Below are 22,435 nucleotides of genomic sequence, written 5' to 3'. Positions count from 1 at the left end.
ACGCGATATCTAAGGGTTATAGGTTTGTTATGTTAGTGCACACACTGTTTAATAAAGACACATCCTATAAACACCTATTGTGAATAGTTAAAAAAAACATTTTAAACCTTTTTGCTGGCTTGCTAGCTAACTAACTAGCCGGTGTACAGCCAAAGTACCCGGATGAAGTGGCGTTGTGTGATTGGTCTGGATGATACTCGACTCTTGTCAGTCACAGATATTGTTTTTGTTGGTTTGTTTTATTGTTTGTTGTTTCGATTCGATTCAATTCAAATTTATTAATTTATTTAACAATTGACATTGTCCCAAAGCAGCTTTACAGAACATAAACATAAAACAAAAGGTTATTATAAGGAATAATATAAATACTAATAGAATATAATATTAATAATATAAATATTAATATAATACAATAGCATACAATATAATAATATTAATATACATATATTAATATAATAAATGTTAAGATTAATATTAGAGATATATTTAAATGTGTTTGTATTTATCCCCAATGAGCAAGTCTGGAGTGACTGAGGTGACTGCGGGGAGGAAAAACTCCCTTAGATGGTAAAGGAACCTTGAGAGGAACCAGAGTCAAAGGAGAACCTCATCCTCATAAGGGTGACACTGGGAGGTGTGATTATAAATATACAGTCTGATAAATGTTGTATTGATGAGGAGGTTGTTGTCCTCAAAGACCACATAGTTGCGTCTCCTCTTTAGTATCGCAGAGTCTAACTGGAGCTGATAGATCACTAGATGCCCCAGGATCCTCACAGAGTCAGCCTCGTCTCAGTGGAGGTCCAAAATCTTGAAATATCTTGAAATATAATCCAAGATATTTAACAATATACGGATAAATAAATCGTAATTTAAAAATAAAAAATAAGTAGTATTCGAGAAAAAGGAGGACTAAGTGCCTTTCAGAATTTCGTTGTTTGTTTAAACTCTTGTTTAATCTTGTTTAAGCGTTTAAACAAACAACAAACTAACAAGCAACAAAGCAAAACAAAAAAGCAAATCTAATTTTAGAGTTTTTATTAAAATGCAGCTTTGTTAGGGAACTACCAAGGAAACTGTCAAAGTTTTATAGACAATGCCTTCATTTTTTGGGCCCTAAACCAACACACATCTTTTCTCCTAACAAGTATACAATTTAGAAAATCTAATAAAAATGAATAATAATTTTCCAAAATGACTGTTTTAAGAAATACATATTATGGGAAACAGTTTGAAGAAGTTTTTTTTTCTTTTACTGTTTTGGTTGGTCACGAGGAGTTTAGAAGAAAATGTCATGTCCATTATTTCCTTCAGAAGGTTTAGATATAAGAAAATAAATAAATAATCATACAATATAAGATCTATTTACAGAAAACATACTAGTCACCCTAGTGTCATATATTGGAACATTCATATGTAATATGTATATTGGGAAAAATTGCAACAAACAAATACTTTTTAACAAAGAGCTAACTTTCAGGATGAATCGTGAACTATATCATCTGGAATATACCAGACACAACACGACGTCATAGAAAGACAGATGACGACAAGGATACCGGTTAAATACACATGACAATTAAACACATAGGGAACAGGTGTGCAGAGGCGGGAAGGAAGAGACGAGGCAGACATGTGACACAGAACATAAACAGAAGCACGTGGCCAAATCTTATCCGAACTACCTCGGGTCACGGGGAGCCTGTGCCTATCTCAGGCGTCATTGGGCATCAAGGCAGGATACACCCTGGACGGAGTGCCAACCCATCGCAGGGCACACACACACACACTCATTCACTCACGCAATCACACACTAGGGACAATTTTCCAGAGATGCCAATCAACCTACCATGCATGTCTTTGGACCAGGGGAGGAACCCGGAGTACCCGGAGGAAACCCCTGAGGCACGGGGAGAACATGCAAACTCCACACACACAAGGTGGAGGCGGGAATCGAACCCCAACCCTGGAGGTGTGAGACAAACGTGCTAACCACTAAGCCACCGTGCCCCCTGGAATATTCTATCAAATCTTTTTTTTTTGGCCATCATTATTTTGTTTATATATATATATATATATATATATATATATATATATATATATATATATATATATATATATATATATATGTGTGTGTGTGTGTGTGTGTGTGTACATTCAATTCAATTGTCTCAAAGCAGCTTTACAGAACAATAAACATAATACAAAAGGTTCATTATACAAAGATTAATATAATACAAAAAAGTCAAATACAATACAATCAAGATGAATATTAGACTTATATTTAAATGTGTTTGTATTTATCCCCAATTATCAAAAGTGAGGTGACGGACTCAACTGTGAGGAGGAAAAACTCCCTTAGATGGAAGAGGAAGAAACCTCTAGAGGAAGTAGACTCGAAAGTGAACCTCATCCTAATTTGGGTGACACTGGAGGGTGTGATTATAAATATACAGTCCATCAATTGTGTGTTGATTGGGGTTGTTGTCCTCAAAGACCACATGGAGTTTCCATTTCCTCTTAGAATATCTGAATACTTCATAAAGCAGAGACCAACTGGAGCCGGTACTTCTTGGCCTCAAACCAATGAAATCTTCATGGCAAGGAACACATATACATATATACATACACACACACACACACACACACACACACACACACACACATATATATATATAAAACACTTGTATATATATATATATATATATATATATATATATATATATCTATATATATGTGTGTGTGTGTGTGTGTGTGTGTGTGTGTGTGTGTGTGTGTGTGTGTGTGTGTGTATGTATATATGTATATGTGTTCCCTGCTTTTCTCGATATACATGCTTCCATTAGGGAACATTATTAGAAGACATGGGATTAGTTTCCACTGTTATGCTGACGACACACAGTTATATATCTCATCAAAACCAGATGAAATAGCTAAAGTGTCCGAGTTAACTCAATTCCTTAGAGAGATAAAAGACTGGATGAGCTGCAATTTTCTGTTGTTAAACTCTGATAAGACAGAAATACTACTTATAGGTCCAAAAACCAGTACACAGAAACTCTCACAATTTAACTTCCATTTAGAGGGATGTACTGTTACTAATAGCTCGGCAGTGAAATACCTGGATGTTATATTAGACAGCAACTTGTCTTTTGAAAATCATATTGCCCATACTACAAAAACAGCCTTCTTCCACCTTAGAAATAATGCCAAGCTGAGAAACATCCTGTCTGTATCTGATGCTGAGAAGCTAGTTCATGCTTTCATGATCTCTAGAATGGACTATTGTAATTGATTTAATCTATTGTGATTACAAACTGCTGCTACTTATGTACAAGGCTCTTAATGGTTTAGCTCCCATGTATCTAGTCTTCTAACACGTTACAATCCTTCACGCTCTCTGAGATCACAAAACTCAGGACTTCTGGTAGTTCCCAGAATCTCTAAGTCCAATAAAGGTGGTAGAGTATTTTCTTATTTAGTTCCCAAACTCTGGAATAGTCTTCCTGATAGTGTTTGGAACTCAGACACACTTTCCCATTTCAAATGTAGATTAAAAACTCATCTGGTTCCTCTCAAGGTTTCTTCCTTCACCAATTTAAGGGACTTTTTCCTTGCCATTGCTGCTATATATATCTAATAATAATCTTGAATTTTTTATTATATTAATTCTTTATATTATTCCTTATGTTTACCTTCTGTTCTATGTTTATGTTCCGTAAAGCTGCTTTGAGACAATGTCTATTGTAAAAAGTGCTATACAAATAAACTTGAATTGAATTGGATCTTTAAACTAGGATGGTAGGAAAAGTTGAACTAGAATGTGAGATGAAGTCCCAGCTGGGACGTCAAAGTCTTAATTGCCACTTCTTGGCTTTCATCAAATAGCTTTTACGCTGTATATAAATATCAAAGCGCTATGCTGCCCCCTCGAAGTGGCACTATCCTGGTGAGATCATGTGCAATTTTAAGACTCGGGGAAAAAAGACACTTTTGGCAGACAGGATTTTGGAGGATTTTTGACAGAGGTTGGTGCATCAGGGACACTGCATGTTGATTTGGTCTACTTCAGAAACAAGGGTGCTGATTTGGAGCATGATTTCTGTTGTGTATTGAATGATGGACCCTCCTCCAATGGCCTTCATAGAAGACTCCCGCTTCAATCACGTGGTTCACAAATATGAAGGAAATATCCTTAGACGAGAACCCAGGTTTCAGCCCTAAGTACTACCCTGGAATCATTCATTAACTAGCATATGTCTCAAATATACTTAAAGGATTCCAGCACATGGATTAGATGCTCCAGGCTTCTTTGCCAACATTCAACAGTTTCCCTCCTGCATACAAGGGAGAGTCACAATGAGGAAAAAGATTCCAATCAGAAGTACCAGCAGAATTAAACACACAGTGATCACAATGGAAACAGGAAATCCTGAGAGATAAACACATTAGCAGTATTTCCAAGCACATAGAATTAGACTACAGGATAAGCATAGTTACCTGTTGGTGTTTTAAAAAAAAACCTTAGTGTAGGCCAAGATTATGTTGTTTACTAATCATTTATTCTGTTAGATCTAAATGGCTTCATACTATGTGTGTAAGTAGGAACACCAGAAATTCTGCCTGCTGTGAGGTGAGAAAAAGACTACGCTACTTTGTTTTACTCATTTCAATCTTGAAACATTCTATTGGCAAATGTTTAAAAATAAGCCAATTTCTTTCAATGACAAGCAAAATTATCTCCCAGTAGAACAAAAGAATTTTAATCTATCTATATATTTGCCTAATAATATAAACTATATAAAATTCATTTATTCGAATAAAAATGTGTTAGTTTGACTCTGCTATGAAATTGTTTGTTATGTGTGTTTGAATTCACAGACTGTCCGATGTCACTTACGGGTTACTTCCAGGTTGATCCATGTGAAATAAACCTTGTATCCATGATCAGATTTCCAGTTTACTTCAGCTCCACACCAGTATTCACCAGAGTCCTGTTCAATTACATTTCTAATACAAACACTGAAGATTTGTTTTTCTTTGTCATCATAAAGCGTGAATTTCCCCTCGTTCACATATTTTTCGACTTTCTGAAACAGTTGTTTTATATAAACATGCAGCCAATTTAGGCCTCTTGCAGAGAAACTTTGGAGCACTTGCTAGGAATTCTGGGTATTTGCAGCTGATGATCAAATCTTCTCCAACAGTGACAGTCTTGCTGATGGCCTTCTCATAGGACAGATCTGTAAAATAAAATCTATCCGATGAGTTACATACCCAGCAGCACAAACTCAGTGAGGTCGTGCTGCTGGGCTGGAGTGAGATCATCTCCCCTCCTTACTAGGGCACGCTCTTGGGGATCTGTGTGGAGGGAGGCAAACACAGATACCACAGCCGGCAGGGGAATCCATTTTTTCAAAATGTTTATGTGATATAATTTGGTGTTTGCGTGCTTACTTGGCTGTTGCAACCAATAGTTTACCAGTCCCACCTTCTTGAGGAACTTACAGGCCACACTAGGAACAAGTAGCATCACTTGCTCCCCAGGGCAAAGTTCTCTAGCCTGGGCGGGCCAATTGTATGTCCTTTGCTGCACACGCTGAGCTTCTTCTAGGTGTTCCTTCACGATGGGCCCGATGCGCTGGATCCGAGCCTGCATGTTCTGGACGAAGTCGATGACGGAGCGGAAGGGGGAGGGTTGCTCCTCCTAGGCCTCCAAGGCTACGTCCTGCATGCCCCGAGGGCGCTGTCCGAACAGGAGTTCAAACAGGGTGAAGCCTGTGTACGCCTGGGGCGTTTCCCGGACAGCAAAGAGGATGAAGGAAGGAGGAGGTCCCAATTCCGTCCTTCCTGGTCTACCACCTTTCATAGCATCCGTTTCAATCTGCTTTGGTTGAAACATTCTACTAATCCATCTGTCTGAGGGTGGTAGACGGACATCCTCAGGTGTTTGACCTGCAACAGCCGACACAGATCCATCATTAATTTTGACATGAATGGTGTACCTTGGTCGCTGAGGATGTCTTTGAGGATCCCAGCTCTGCTGAAGAGCAGGAGCAACTCTCTGGCCACATTCTGGGAGGTGGCCTTCCGAAGTGGGACCGCCTCAGGGTTGCGGGTGGCATAGTCCACTATAACCAGGATGTATTCATGGCCCCGGGCAGACTTTGGTAGTGGTCCGATGAGGTCCATGCCAAGCCTTTCAAATGGGACGTCAATAATATGAAGGGGAATAAGGGGGGCCGGCGCTGGCTTCTAGGGGGAGGTCTGCTGGCATGTGGCGCAGGCCCTGCAAAAGCCCAGGACTTCTGTGTTCATGCCTGGCCATGTAAATTGATCCCGCAGCTTTTCTAGCGTGTTTTTGGGTCCAAGATGGTCCCCCAAGGGGTGTGTGTGGGATAGGTGGAGCAGGAGTGGAGTACACGGCTTGGCACCACCAGCAGGTCACAGGGTTCTTCTCTCCTGTCTGTGTGGATGTAGAGAAGCCCATTCCTCACCAGGAAGTACAACTGGGCGAGCGGCCTGGCGGGATCAGTGTTCAGCAGTGCTTCAGCCGGTCATCCTCTTTCTGTTCCTTCCCGAAACCCCTCTCCTGGGTGGCCTGTCGAAACAGCCCGAAAGAGAGAGGGTTAGTAACCTTCTGGGACACACCTGGAGAGGAGTCTCTGGCCCGAGCTATGCATGCCCGGCAGTCTCGGCCCTTCTCCTTTTGTTCCGGTCCACTCTTGGTAGTGGACTTCATGGCAGTGGCAAACCCTGGCCAGTCGTGTCCCAGCAAGAGGGGAACAGAGAGATCTGGGATAAGGGGAAGCGGCCACTCTCCTGCTTTGTTCCGGATCTTAACCTGTGCGGTAGGGACCGAGCGGGCAGCGCCATGGACACACGAGACCACGAGAGTCCCCACCGACCTTACAGGGGTGGGGAGTATGGCCGGCCGGGCCAGCGTGACCATACTCCCCAAATCCAAGAGCGTGGACACCGGGTGGCCATTTACCTTCACGGTAAGGCGGGGGCCCTTTGGAATGGTGGGGGTCTGCAGGCCGCAACTTGCGAGCCATTGTTTGTGGGCCTGGGTTGGGGTCTGAAGGTCTGGTTTGGTGGGCATGGGCTTATCGATCGGTCTGAGGGCGGGGTGGCTATCCAATTGTTTCCTCTCCCAAACCCGTTTGGACACTTGTTGTTGTCAGGGCTGGGGTGGCGGGGGCTGGCCTGGAAGTCTCTTTAAGCCTCCTGGTCAATTTCTAGAGTGGCCTTGGTGTGTTCCAGGGTGCTCAGGAAGTCTTTGGGGTTCTCCGGGCCCTTCAGCCCGACCACCTTCCGTTCCTCACCCGGTAGTGCCCGTAGGAACCGGTCCATGGCCACTCTTTCCACGACCTCCTTGGCGGAGAGTCGATCATACAGCAACCACTGGCTGGCAATACGCAGCAGTTCATCCATGTGTGGACGGGGGTTGCTGGTCGGATAATACCGCCATAAATGAAAATCTCCAGGTGCAGTCACAGGGGATCGACCACAGCAGACAAGAATTTCTTCTTTTACTGCCTCATTATCTCGGGCGCTTTCTGGATCCATCGAATAATACGCTAGTTGAGCGTCTCCACTGAGCAATGGGGCTAGGGTGTCGGCCCAGTCCCGCTTAAGCCAGCCCTCCCGCTCCTTTTACACTCTCCTGCTTCTTGGCTGCTGATGCAGAGGGGCAAAGAGTTTTTTCCTCCATGAATTTGCGGCGGTGCATGTATAATAAATATATATATATGATCACATTCATTTCTTGGGGAAGTTCACGTTCATCTCTTCTCTTCTGGTTCTCAACGAAGGCAGTCGCATTTTCTCTCCATCCCCCTTACTTTCCCTGCTTTGCTCCTCTCATCTCGTCTATTGTCTTATACTTTCTCCACACTGCTCTCCAAACTAAAAATCTGAATATGGATTTGATGGTCTCTCAACGCAATTGACACCAACTTCTCGACGAGAAGCTTGGGTTCGGGGGAACCTGACTGCCCTGCCGGAACGTTTGCAGCTGGCTATACGATGGACGTGTGGGAGAGGTGGTGGGTCGTGTGTCTGGCAGCTCTTTCCGTGGAGGAGAAGATATCTACCTATTCGGAACCATGATACCAGGACTTCTGCTGATTGGATTAGGCATTGCCCTGGTTTATTGAGAAAATCAGAAAAAGGTAACAGCTGTCCAAAACCTCCCAAGGCTGCCCGTCATGAATGATGCAGTGGGCAGAGCAGTCAGCACTGAGGCTGGGACTATTAACCGCAATATGGATAACATCATAGAGAAGCTCACTGCTTTGGATAACATCATGGAGAAGCTCACTGCTTTGGAAAGATCAATGGATCGATTTGGAGACCAGAATGGACTAAGAGAGTAGTTGTGTAAATTGGAATGCGTCTACTCACCCCAAGACCAAACAATTCCAATCTTATCTCCTTTCGGCTCCCCTCAACCAGCACTGGCCTCGGCCAAGGCCGCTGTTGGAACAACAATTACCCTGGAAGTGCACTGCAGCAAGACGCTCTTGCGTTCCTCCCCCCATTTCCACAGATACCTGGTGATTGTTGATTCTGTCTGGGACCTGATCAAGGCTGTCTCCATGGCAACTTGCTGTGTATCGCTATGACAATCTTGCGGACTGAGGCACCGAGATTTGATGCCGGGAGCAGTGACTCTCCAGGCCTACACACTTCCATACATACACACACACGCACATGTTTAAAGATATGCATTCACCCCCCATCCCACGCCTTCGCCGCTTTGTACTGCCAGTCCGACAAGCGGGTCTGTGACCAGCGCCGAGGATAAAGTCTGCAGGACCTGATGGCTGCTTGCCTGTGCTGGATTACCTCCAACCCCCACTCCCCTCCCCTGTTGTAAGTTGTGTGTTTATGGTGTACTGCTTATGTGCTTATGTTGCTGAGGTGTGTTTCATGTTCCCACACTGTACTCCCCACTGGAGCATAGTCTGGGGGTTGTTTTTTCTCCTCCCTTCCCTCATGTTATGCTGTATTTCTTTTCAATACCCTGTCTTCCTGTCCATTCAACCCCCTTGTCATATTGTATGTATTGTATGTATGGACAGGTTGATGGCTAATTTCACTGGTACCTGTGACCAGTGACAATAAAGGCTACTACTACTACTATGTAAGCCAAATATGTGCAGATACTTAAACAAAGACATCAGTATGCAACAAATAACTGCACGCTAGTTCATATGCATTGAAGCAACTGAATTGAAGTCTCGAAAAACAAAAAAATGCGGTAAAACTCACCTGCGGTTACTAACCCCAGTGTTGAAAGGAAAGTTGCACCAAACAATAAAGGAGACCAAGAAAATAACTGTTTTAGTTTTAATACCAAGTGGCAAACTGGGCACGAACGTCTCACGTATGACTCTACAAATCAGATCGGATGTGTGATGTAGTTAATCTGGTATATTTCTGTTTTTTTTCCTAGTAGAAGTTATGAATGGCTGGGAACTGGTAACTGGCAGTAATGGACAGTGGTGGCTCAAGTGGTTAAGGCTCTGGGTTTTTGATCAGGGTTCAAGCTGCCACTGTTGAGCCCTTGAGCAAGGCCCTTGACCCTCTCTGCTCCAGGGGCACTGTATCATAGCTGACCCTGTGCTCTGACCCCAAGCTCCAAAAGTTGGGATTACAAAGGAATAATTTCACTGTGTAATGAATAAGTGACAAAATAAAGGCTTCTATTGAGTGGGGAAAAAATGTCAAACCCTGTTAGATATACATTATTTTGAATCAACATGTTAACTGTAGGGAATATACAGTAATACATGCTATTCTAGTGATATTGCACTAGTTGTGATGATCAGAGCTGATTTAACTGGCACAGTAAAGACGGTATAAATATAAAAAGTATTTTTATAGGATAACAGTCTTAAAGCTCCTCACCTTCTGTTACATTCAGCTTCACTATAGTGTAGATCTCAGGCAGAACAACAGCACATTTGTATGTTCCAGTGTCCTCCATATTCAGCTCTCTGATAAACACACTGAAGAATCCTGCATTTCTGTTGTCATGAATTGAGAATCTGCCTTTATGTGACCATTCACTGTTTGTTTTTGTACGTATTTGATTAACTCCACCGATCTGTCTCTTCTATCTCATAGAAGGATTTAGGTTTGTCTTTGTATTCATCCTCATATTTGCACTTGATTTTGCTTCTTGTCCCAGCATATGCAGTCACGTCTCTAGAGACCAAGGACCCTGTTAAAAGCAAGTTCAAACCATGCTTACACTATTCATAAGTATTAATACAAGGTGGTGGCCTTATGTAGTGGTGTTTCACTTCCTGTAACCCTTAATGACCACATGAATCATGTCCTGATTCTAAGCACAGAAATCCCAAAAGAAGCATCTACTCTACTGGTTAGTCCTTTCAACTTCCATTACATTTATGGTGGTTCTGTGGATCTTTTAAATTTGTGCTAATACATCTCAGTTTCATTTAATAATTCCTTTAAATAGTTTTTTTAGTTACATGTTTATTGCCTTTACCAGCAGGTGGGAGTGTAACCACATGGGGAAAAAAGAGGAAGAAAACAACAGGAAATGTGTTTTTGGGAGTTTGAGAGGTGAAGTAGAGGCATGAATGTTTCTTTTTCAGGTAAGTGAAGCCTTGACAGTGAAGGAATAAAATGTAAAATTGTTTAACACTACTGGATTGCAAATTGAATGGTGTAACTTTTGCCTGATGTCAGACTTACAGAGATGCCTAATGAAACCCCTCCATACTTGAGATGAGATTGAGCAATCAACATTACCCTGTAATTTATAATTATCATGTGGGATGTTGGGGGGGGGGGGGCCTCACACCTCACACCTCATTCGCCTCACACCTCCAGGGTTGGGGGTTCGATTCCCGCCTCCCCCTTGTGTGTGTGGAGTTTGCATGTTCTCCCTGTGCCTCGGGGGTTTCCTCCGGGTACTCCGGTTTCCTCCCCCGGTCCAAAGACATGCATGGTAGGTTGATTAGCATCTCTGGAAAATTGTCCGTAGTGTGTGAGTGCGTGAGTGAATGAGTGTGTGTGCGCCCTGCGATGGGTTGGCACTCCGTCCAGGGTGTATCCTGCCTTGATGCCCGATGACGCCTGAGATAGGCACAGGCTCCACGTGACCCGAGAAGTTCACCAGGCTGCCACTGCTGGGCCCCTGAGCAAGGCCCTTAAACCTCAATTGCTCAGTTGTATAAAATGTAAGTCGCTCTGAATAAGGGTGTCTGCTAAATGCTGTAAATGTAATTATATATTTGTGCTCAGTGTTGCTAATGCTACTGAATTTTGAATAAATAGGTTGTATCCCATTTACCTCAGGTTGTATCGCTGAGGTATTGTATAGGTTGTATCCCATTTACTTACCTAAGGTTCGTTTTGTTGTGAATTCGGAGATGCTTTTCTGCTCAGTTCAGTTGTACAGAGTGATAATACAACAGAAGCCTTTATTTTTTATCACATATACATTACAGCACAGTGAAATTTTTTCTTTGCATGTAGCAACTTTGGAGTTTGGGGTCAGCCATAATACTGCACCCATGTAGCAGAGAGAGTGAAGGACCTTGCTCATGGGCCCAATAGTGGTAGTGCTGGGGCTTGAAACCCTGATCTTCCAATCAACAATCCAGAGCCTTAACCACTTGAGCCTCCGCAGCCCTTATAATCTATGTTACTGTAGCCTCTCTGTCAGCCTCTATGTTACTGTAGCCTCTATGTCTCCAGAACCACTGCTCACTACATGTTTTCTCTTTATTACACTAATAAAGAAAGCGCAAACGTCTTCCACTGCTTCAGCCATCATCTTCCAACTAAAGGCGCGCTATACTTCAGCCGGAGATGCGCAGCATACTCTCGCACAGCAGCCTCTCCAACATCTCGCGAGACTTGTCATATAAACTAATTATTATTTATTAAATCTCATTTATTACCATTTGAGTAACGGAGGAACGCCACCGATTGTAGCAAAGTAAAAGTAAAGTTTTTCCACTAAAAATCTACTTGAGTAAGAGTAAAAGTACGCATCTTTAATTATACTCAAAAAGTACAAGTTACCCAAAGAAATGTACTCAAGTGAAATGTAATGAAGTAAATGTAATTCGTTACTACCCACCTCTGACAATATATACAAGCTACTAATAGAAATATTGGAATCCAACATGTAACAACAATAGTGGACATAATATTTTAACACTTTATAGTTAGATTCAATGCTGTGGGGAGGCAAGTTAGTCAAGCTTGTCATTTTACTGAGAAAAACATTAATTGGATAACTGAGGAAACAAACAGACTTTTACTCAACTTCAAATGAATTATTTTATTTTAAGAAATGGCATTTATATATACCTTACATGTCTGCATCAATCCCACACTACATTTCCCTCCTGTCTGCCACCTCAACATTACTCACAAGGAACACACTAACATGAAATTAAACATTTTATGTTAAAGCAAAAAGTACAAAGATCACATCAGACTATATTTTCCTCATTTGGGATGCAGTACTGGGTTTGGTTACCTCTTTTTGTTAAAGTCTATTGTTCATTAACATAACTATTTCTCTCACCACACATCCTTCCTTATTTGTTAGCATATTGTAGCTGTATGTTTATATCTTTTTGAGAGGGACAGGAAACAAACTCTGGCTGATTTTCATCATTATAAGTTACAAATATAATCTGACATTAAATCATAATGGTTTTTGGATTAAGACGCTTTAAGCTCAGTGGCTTTACATTCTGATAGACTAAAGCATGTTGGTCACATTAAAAACTGAGATTTTCATAGACTGGATCGAACTGGTAGACGTTGACGTTTACACTGTCATAAACAGCCTCGGCTTCATTTTCAACTCCGCTGTTAGACTGAAATGACAAACAAAAAGTAAGTATTAAAAGCCTGAAATGTGAAAAGTTAACAAATTGAGTGAATGTACTCACCTCTCTGTAAGTCTGTGCAGTTGTTGCTTGACCTACTGTACATGGAGACGATGACATTAAAAAGAACAAGTGTTACTATGAGCTTGATAAGTACAGAAACTACATGTATGACTGAAACCCTTTTGACATGTGTACTGTTATGTAGTAACAGTTTTGAGCATGTTTTAAGCCATAACAAAGCCAAAGATGTAAAAACAAGAATAAACATCAATTGCATTGTATGAAGAACATAGAAACACCGAACAATACTGTGGCACACATGACAACACATAAATGCAATACAAGCTTGACAACAAAGTCCATAGAAATGGAATTAAACAGGATTGCTTATTAAGAGTAACATGGAACAGTTGTGCGTGATGATGCAAGACATATGACATGGTCATGGGATACACTGGGGATGAAGGATAGTGTCGTAAATCTGAGCAAACTCTCTAAGAAGAGTTTTGGACATGATTCAGTTCTACATTACTGTCTACGCTGTTGCAGTGTTTAATACCTAAACAAATCAGTGTTTTTGAACAAGTGAAAGAATCATTCTATGTATTGTATCATATTTTAAATTCACTTAAAAAACTGATATTGCACACAGCAGAGCACAGACCCTTCACTTTAAGTCTGAATGAAAGCCGTAGACCTGCTAATTTTGAGTGAAGTGATACTTGTAGTCCATTAACAAACTGGTAATTGTCATTCGTGGATGAAACAAAAAGTGATATCGGCTCTGCTGATCTTCATATGTCGTTCTTTCAGTTCGCCAACCTTTCAGCAAGAAAAGGAAGACAGTCCCTATAGTATTTGGTGATTTTGCAATCGCATTAATGGACACATTCATGAAAGAAAAAGAAGTGGCATGGCATGAAGGTATTTATGGCAACCACTTCATCACTTTCAAGTTGTTACTGGTGAAGATCTCAGGCATGTGTGCACACACATAAGATATATCAGGGGAAAGATTATGTGGAATAAAAGCACAAATACCTGGTGTGTGTGTGTGTGTTTGTGTGTACGTGCCTTGTCGCTTGTATCTCTTATATAGAATCACACCGAGGGATGAGATTATACACAAAAGTGGCAAGAGGATCGCTAACACGATGACCACAACTGGAAATCCTGGAAGAAAATGAGTCATCAGTCATTCGGTCATGTTAAAACTACATACACTATATGGTCAAAAGAAATGTGTGTGGACATCTGAGTAGCATATGTTTAACAAATATTATTGCTGAACATCCCATTCAAGATTTAATCCCCTTCCCCTCTGCAGTTCTAATAACCTTCAGTCATTTAGTAAAACATTTCCCCAAAGCTTGGCTGTAGGGTTTCGTCCATACAGCCGCAAGAGCATTGGAATTCGATGGTGGGTCAATGTCATGGCTATGTGAAGACCATTTAAGATCTTCTACAGCAATCTTCACAAACCATGCCTTCATGAACCTCATTTTGTGAATGGCACATTGATATACTGTAACATGTTTGGGCCTCTTAGTTCCAGTGAAGTGAAATCGCTTAATGCTAAAGCATGCAATGGGTTTGCTTCCAATTCTGTGACAATAGTTACTGTAGGTAAAGCTGAAATATGTCTTTGATGGTCATATGTCCTTGTACATTTGGCCATATAGTGTAGATGTTATTTATTCAGTCATATCTTAAAAGATTGAAGAAAATCATGTAGTTACACTTAGGCATGGTGTACATTTAAACAGTGCTGTGCTGGAGGAGAAGTCGATGTAAGCGGAGATGATGTTGGGAGTCATGGATCAAAAAAAAAACAATGATAGTTTATTACATTATAAATGAAACCAGCACATGCATTCAATATGCACTGTATGTATGTTTTACTGTATTTGTCAAATTTTTAGGACAGAACCTTTAGAAACTTTTACTGCTTAGCTAAGGAAATCGCCATAGAAAGTTTAGAGATACACTGCATACGGAAAGTATTCACATTGCTTCACTTTTACCACATTTTTTTATGTTACAGCCTTAATAAAATATGGATTAAATTTATTATATTCCTCAAAATTCTACAAACAATACCCCATAATTACAACGTGAAAGATGTTTGTTTGAAATCTTTGATTGAACCTTCTCCTCAGTCTGAGGTTCTTGGAGACCTTCCTGATTAAGGCCTTCTCACCTGATCACTCACTTTGGCCAGGCAGCCGACTCCAGGAAGAGTTCTGGTGCTTCCAAACTTTTTCCATTTACAGATAATGGAGGCCACTGTGCTTATTGGGACCTTCAATGCTGAAGAAGATCTGTGATCTGTGCCTCAATACAATTCTGTCTCAGAGGTCTAAAGAAAATTCCTTGGACTTTATGGTTTGTTTGGTGCTCTGACATGCACTGTTAACTGTGGGACCTTATATAGACAGGTGTAGATGCTCCAATCAAGTTGTGGAAACATCTCAAGGATGATCAGTGGAAAGAGGATGCACCTGAGCTCAATTTTGAGTGTCACAGCAAAGGCTGTGAATACTTATGTACATTTAAATGAAAAGAAATTCAATTAAATTTATTGTATAGCACTTTTAACAATTCACATTGTCTCAAAGCAGCTTTACGTAAGTATAGAAAAAGAATTAAAAAGAAAATTGTTACTATACTATACTACTCTTACATCTATCCATAATGAGCAAGCCAAAGCTGAAGGTGGCAAGGAAAAACTCCCTGAGGTGATATGAGGAAGAAACCCCAGGAGGAACCAGACTCAGAAGGGAACCCATGCTCATTTGGGTGACACTGGACAGGAAATAATGTAAATAATGTCCATTCTACAACAGTTTGTAGTTGTGCAACATAGAGCTCCTGAGGAACTAATAGATCAGTGAAAAAAGTTAGTTTTTTTTCCTTTTTTATTTTTGATAAATTTGCAAAGATTTCAAACAAATGTTTTTCCTCGTCATTATGGGATATTGTTTGAAGAATTTTGAGAAAAAGAATGAATTGAATCCATTTTGGAATTAAGGCTGTAACATAAGAAAAAGTGGAAAAAGTGAAGCACTGTGAATACTTTCTGGATGCACTGTTTTTCTGAAAAGTCCAAAGGTCAAGATATAAAATGGTCAGTGTCACTCACCAGTTACTTCCAGGTTGATCCGTGTGAAATAAACCTTGTAGCCATGATCAGATTTCCAGTTCACTTCAGCTCCACACCAATATTCACCAGCGTCCTGCTCAGCCATATTTTTGAGGCTCACAGTAAGGATTTGTTTTTCTCTGTCATCATACAGGGAGAGATGTCCCTTTTTTACATTCTTTCTACTTTCTTTAACAGTCAAAACATAAGAACAAGCAGCAGTTGCAGTCCGTTTGCAGAAAAATTTATTGTCGTTCCTGTGGGATTCTGGATAATTACAGCTTACAGTCAAATCTTGTCCTATATGGACAGTCTCACTGATGGACTTCTCATAGGACAAACCTACAAATCACAACCAGTCACGTCAGTTTATATACGATACATTCATCATATCACAATTTGACAAAGTAACATTTGACCTTTGCAATAATTCTGATTAACTGTATATGTTTATGTATAAAAAAGGAAGACAATAGTCTTATCAGCTCCTCACCTTCTGTTACATTAATCTTCACTATAGTATAGATCTCTGTTTCATCAGTCACAACAACACATGCGTATGTTCCAGTGTCCTCCATATTCAGCTCTCTGATAAACACACTGAAGAATCCTGCACTTCTCTTGTCATGAATTGAGAATCTGCCTTTATGTGACCATTCACTCTTTGTATTTGTACGTATTTGATTAAAACTCCACTGATCTGTCTCTTCTATCTTATAGAAGGATTTAGGTTTGTCTTTGTATTCTTCATCATATTTGCACTTGATGTTGCTTCTTGTCCCAGCATATGCAGTCACGTCTCTAGAGACCAAGGACCCTGTTAAAAGCAAGTTCAAACCATGCTTACAATATACGTAACTGATTAATACAAGTATTAGGGGTGTTATAGCAAGATACACATCCCTAAACTGAATTTGTTTCTAAGAACTGCATGAATTAAGGTGGTTTATTCACCACATTCACGATTTAAGTCTCTCGTGGAGAGCCTTCCCCTTACCACCTGGTTCATAGTATTTCTCCACACCATCTGTCTACAAACATCTTGATGACATGGGCTGCATGTTGTAAGTGTACAATGTGTTAGTTGCTGAATGTTTGGGGGTATTTTGTAGTTATTCATCCCATGGGAGGGTGTATTTTCAAAAGGTGGGTGGCAGTATGAGGAGAGGCAATTAGGCATAGTGACTACAAAAATACACAAAGAAAAGGCTGGGAAATACAGGAAATGTTGAGGAATTCATATTTTATATGTCACATACACAAATAGCAGTGAGTATTATGCAGAAGCCATGAACAGCATTCGTACGTAAGTGTCTTTTATTGTCCAGGTGGGTGAGGGCTAAATGAAGGGCCGTGGAAATGGCATCGTCCGTGGATCGGTTTGGACGATACGCAAACTGTAGTGGGTCCAGTAAGGGTGGAAACTGGGTCTTGATGTGCCTCATGACAAGCTTCTTGAAGCACTTCATAACTATAGGTGTGAGTTTGATGGGACGATAGTCATTGAGGCAGGACACTGTAGACTTCTTTGGAATGAGGACAATGGTGGTTGTCTTGAGGCATGTTGGAACAACAGCCCTGCTCAGGGAAATGTTGAATATGTCAGTGAAGACATCCGCTAGCTGTTCTGCGCATTCCCTGAGCACCCTGCCAGTTGTCTGGTCCTGCAGCGTTCCATGGGTTAACTCTGCATAGAGTTCTCCTTCACGTCAGCCTGATCGTTGGTGGGAGGGATGGTCTTTCTTGCTGCCACGTTGTTCTGCATCTCAAACCGTGCATATAAGTCATTCAGCACATCTGGGAGGGAGGCATCTCTATCACTGGCAGGTGAGGCTGTCTTGTATTTCGTGATCGCCTATATGCCCTGCCACATGCGCCGGGTGTCTCCACTGTCCTGGAAGTGGCTGTGGATTGTCTGGGCATGTACGCACTTTGCTTCTCTGATGGCTCGGGACAGTTTGGCCCTTGCTGTTCTTAGGGCCGCCCTGTCCCATGTTCTGAAGTCTAGGTCTCTAGTCTTCAGCAGCGCACGCACTTTAGCAGTCATCCATAGCTTCTGGTTGAAGTGTGTGGTGATTGTCTTGGAGACAGTCACCTCATCAATGCACTTGCCGATGTAGCTGGTCACTGATGCCGTGTACTCATCCAAGTTGATGGAGTTGCCGTTGGTTGCAGCCTCCCTGAAGATGTTCGTTCCAGTCAGTGCACTCAAAGCAGTCCTGAAGAGCAGATTGTCTCCTGCTGGCCGGGTTTTCACCTGCTTCATAACCAGTTTAGAGCATCTAACAAATGATCTGTATTCTGGAATTAGTGTAACGTAGATGTGGTCTGTGTAGCCGAGGTGGGGGCGGGGCTCCGCATGACAAGGGGCGGGGCTCCACACAATGCTCACTGGGAATGTTTGTGTAAACAAGATCCAGCGTGAATTTAGGGAGCACTGATTTTAAATTTGCATGATGGAAATCTCCGGCGATGATACACAGTCCATTGGTGTGAACATTCTGCAGATCGCTAATAGCCCCAGAGTTCTCTCATTTACACTCCGACAATGAAAACCGTGGTGAATTCCCGTGGTAAATAAAATGGCCTGCATCTAACAGTTACAAACTCCACTAGAGATGAGCAGTAACTAGAAACAAGCACCATTGTTCTTGCACCATTCCATGTTGATGTAAACACACACACCACCACCGTGAGCCTTAACACACAGAGTGGCATTTCTGTTGGCACAAAACGAGGTGAGCCCATCTAGCTGAATGGCGGCATCTGGAACTCTGTCGCTGAGCCACGTCTCTGTGAAAACAAAGATGCAGCAGTTTCTAAACTCTCACCATGTAGTGCGTTCGAGTCAGATGTAGTCCAATTTATTGTCCAGGGAGCAAACACTGGAAAGTAGAATGGACGGGAGAGCTGGCCGGCTAGGGTTGTTTTTAGCCTTGCACGGACACCCGCTTGCTTACTGCGCTTCTGCTTCCTCAAGCACTGCTTTCAGAATCCCCTCTCCTGGTCCCCGTTATCAGGCGATGCCAAGGACTGGAGGCTTGGTCTCCGCATCAAGCCGAAGTCACGAAGCCTTTCCAACACATCATAGTGCAGGTTTTTTGTTGCACGATTTGTGTATTGATTTGTGTATTCTGTAAAGTTGCTAGACGAGCGCTGATGGTCAAATTCCTGTGTGTATGTGTGTTCAAGCATGCACCATTAATTTAAAAGCATCTGAAAAGTAAAGCTCATGTACAGGCTAAAAATTGGGACTTGTGTTGTCCCAACCCAGGGGTCGGCAACCTTAAACACTCAAAGAGCCATTTGGACCCGTTTCCCACAGAAAAAAAAAACACAGGGAGCCACAAAACCCTTTTGACATCTAAAATGAAGATAACAGCCGCATATATCGTTTTTTACCATTATGGAAAGTATAGAAAAAAACTGTAGTGTGTTGCATTTATGAAATCAATGAACTGCTACCGAGTAAACGAAATTTTATTTCTGCAGGCAAACAAAAATATTTTGAACAGTTTGAACTAACCTTAACAAAAAAGACGCTGGGTTGAAGGTTACTTTCAAATAAAATGTTCAATGTCTAATTGAGTCGTCTTCGTATTCATGACATCAAAATTTTAACACTTAAGTAAAGTTGGTCACATATTCACAGATTCACAGTTTCCTGAGTCAATAACTCCTGAGCTAAACGCTGTTACTACACAAATAACACCTCTTTTTTTATAGTAGTAATGTAGAGATGCAGCTACAACCCAATTTTTCCTCAAAATCAGCTTTCCTCTGCGGTGGAAACAATACACAAGTCTCTATGTGCAGACGGCTGAGAAACAGATTCCAAGGGACCGTCTGCAAAGTGCAAAACCCAAAAAGCGAAAACTAAAAAAACAGTCAATAACTTCACTGTAATACACTGTACTGTGAAGTTATTGTTATTTTTTTAATTATGAAAAATCATAAAAATTATACAAAAAGACATTTCTCCCAAATAAGTGTTGTAGTATAACTATCAGGACATCAGTGATGTGTGAGCTGGTGACAGTACAGTGTATTACAGTGATAATGTGTGAGGAAGTCCACTGGCCAGTAGAGCAGATGTCTGAGGTGGATGACCTCTTTTGGCAAGGAGGGGGAATTGGCACCAGCCTTGGGGTGGCTCACATTATTGGCTAATAAAATAATTGCATGAATGTTGAAGTTTACAGGTGTTCCTAATAAAGTGCCTAGTGAGTTTTATATAACAATTCAATCACCTACTGTTCATACATTTAGTGCAGCTAATATGACTGATGCTGAATGTTCAGAAGGCAGTTTTGGGAGACTCACCTTTCTTTACTTTCAGCTCCACTGGTGTTTCAATGGCTATCAATAAATCTCTATAAACTCCACACTGGTACGTCCCAGTGTCCTGTACAGTGAGCTCTCTGATCATCACCCAGAACTCTGATGATCTGGTGTCATCAAACAGTGAGAATCTTCCTGAATTTACCCACTGGTTTTTAGCTCCTGTCTTTATTTGTTCAGAACAGTCTGCCCATGAAACCTTGCAGAAATATTTAGCATTTTGTGTGTATTCTGTATCATACTTGCACTTAATAAGAATTCCTCCTCCTGAATATCCTGTTACTTCCTTTGAGGCTCCTCCATCTAACAAAACATCAAAAATCCATCTGAGTAAAACCTTCCTTCATGTAACACTGCTGCTGTTAGTGAGGAATATTTTAAAGTGCATTTCTTTACCTGAGATCAGACAGAGGGTGACGATGAGGAGGATCTTCATCCTGAGTTCACTCTCACAGATCTCTACACCAACTCTGCTTCAGGAAGATATTAAAGCTCCTGTTCTGTTACACACTGTTACTGTCTCTGTCCAGCTCTGTGAATGTGTTGTGTCTTCATCTGTGTCTTACCCATAAAGTGATTCTGCACCCACATCCCCTTCTATCTGTGTGAGAAAGAGCTGAACAGGAAGTGTGTCTGAAATATGTGTGAACTTCATAGGCACAATACAAATGCTTTCAAATTTCAAACACAAAAATAAGCCTCTGGTCAGTTGCATGAAGTAATCTGACCAATAGAAGTGTCTTTGCATCATTAGGCTCCGTGACAGCGTTTCAACATACTGTGAACAGTTAATTCATGAACCTTCAATTCCATTCAATTCAATTCAAGTTTATTTGTATAGCGCTTTTTACAAGTGACGTCTCAAAGCAGCTTTACAGAACATAAACATACAACGAAAGGTTATTATAAAGAATAATATAAAGATTAATAGAATACAAGAGTTCACTCTTACAGATGTCCACACCAACTCCGCTTCAGAAAGATATTAAAGCTCCTGTTACTGTCTCTGTCCAGCTCTGTGTAAGTGTCATGTCTTCATCTGTGTCTTAAAAAAAACTGAAGTAATGACCACTTCTCCTTCTGAATGTGTAAGAAAACATCTCAGCAAATATATGTGTGAAGTGTGTAAAGTGCAGCAGAAACACATTCACATGAACTCGGTCACAGTAGATTTTTTTTATTTGTAAATGTGTTTGCATAGGATTCATCACTTTGAATCACACCACAGTACGAGCTGTATGTTTTTTAATATTCAAAACATTTAAATAGTGTTTTAAATAGTGCCCTGTGATGGGTTGGCACTCTGACCAGGGTGTATCCTGCCTTGATGCCCGATGACGCTTGAGATAGACACAGGCTCCCCGTGACCCAAGGTAGTTCGGATAAGCGGTAGAAAATGAATGAATGAATGAATGCACACACATACAGAGGCTGTGTATAAAAACAGGGGATTCCATGAAGTAGTCTGAAGAATAGTATTGTTTGTGCATCATGCGACACTGTGATGCACTTTGTACCTCATAAATGAATAAGCAATACCTGGATAATTTTAATAAATCCTTTGCTCAAATTATCTTTGATGGGATGGTTAAACCAAGATTAGGGTTAGGGTTAAGATATACTTCAACCCTGGCCAGGATAAATATGCTAAATATAAATATACATGGGGGGCACGGTGGCTTAGTGGTTAGCACGTTCGCCTCACACCTCCAGGGTTGGGGTTTCGATTCCCGCCTCCACCTTGTGTGTGTGGAGTTTGCATGTTCTCCCCGTGCCTCGGGGGTTTCCTCCAGGTACTCCAGTTTCCTCCCCAGGACCAAAGACATGCATGGTAGGTTGATTGGCATCCCTGGAAAATTGTCCGTAGTGTGTGATTACGTGAGTGAATGAGAGTGTGTGTGTGCCCTGTGATGGGTTGGCACTCCATCCAGGGTGTATCCTGCCTTGATGCCCGATGATGCCTGAGATAGGCACAGGCTATGAAAATGAATGAATGAATGAATGAATGAATGAATGATAAAATGATTAAAGTAGAAAATTCAAAATTATGATTAAT

The 22,435-nt window shown here is 41.3% G+C and overlaps 1 protein-coding gene across 1 annotated transcript; it reads right to left on the bottom strand.

Annotated features, from left to right (window-relative positions):
* Nucleotides 1-12,376: 12,376 nt before the first annotated feature.
* On the bottom strand, nt 12,377-21,129 carry LOC132843915 (polymeric immunoglobulin receptor-like). The gene is made up of 7 exons (XM_060867042.1): nt 20,776-21,129; nt 20,362-20,682; nt 16,532-16,855; nt 16,039-16,380; nt 13,971-14,069; nt 12,957-12,991; nt 12,377-12,881 (listed from the first exon to the last, which is right to left on the bottom strand). The coding sequence occupies exons 1-7, from the start codon at nt 20,813-20,815 to the stop codon at nt 12,783-12,785; spliced, it is 1,260 nt and encodes a 419-aa protein (XP_060723025.1). The 5' UTR covers nt 20,816-21,129; the 3' UTR covers nt 12,377-12,782.
* Between the last annotated feature and the right edge of the window lie 1,306 nt (nt 21,130-22,435).

Source organism: Tachysurus vachellii, chromosome 4, assembly GCF_030014155.1.
Source record: "Tachysurus vachellii isolate PV-2020 chromosome 4, HZAU_Pvac_v1, whole genome shotgun sequence".
Lineage (NCBI taxonomy): Eukaryota > Metazoa > Chordata > Actinopteri > Siluriformes > Bagridae > Tachysurus > Tachysurus vachellii.
This window is presented reverse-complemented; position numbering and strand designations above follow the sequence as displayed.

Bases quoted from the DNA above. Each gene is read 5' to 3' on its own strand.
- LOC132843915 (XM_060867042.1), bottom strand. From the start codon at position 20,815: ATGAAGATCCTCCTCATCGTCACCCTCTGTCTGATCTCAG. The intron at 14,070-16,038 runs GTGAGTGACACT...ATTTTCTTCCAG, and splicing joins GATCAACCTGGAAGTAACTG to GATTTCCAGTTGTGGTCATC. The intron at 12,882-12,956 runs GTGAGTACATTC...TTGTCATTTCAG, and splicing joins CTGCACAGACTTACAGAGAG to TCTAACAGCGGAGTTGAAAA.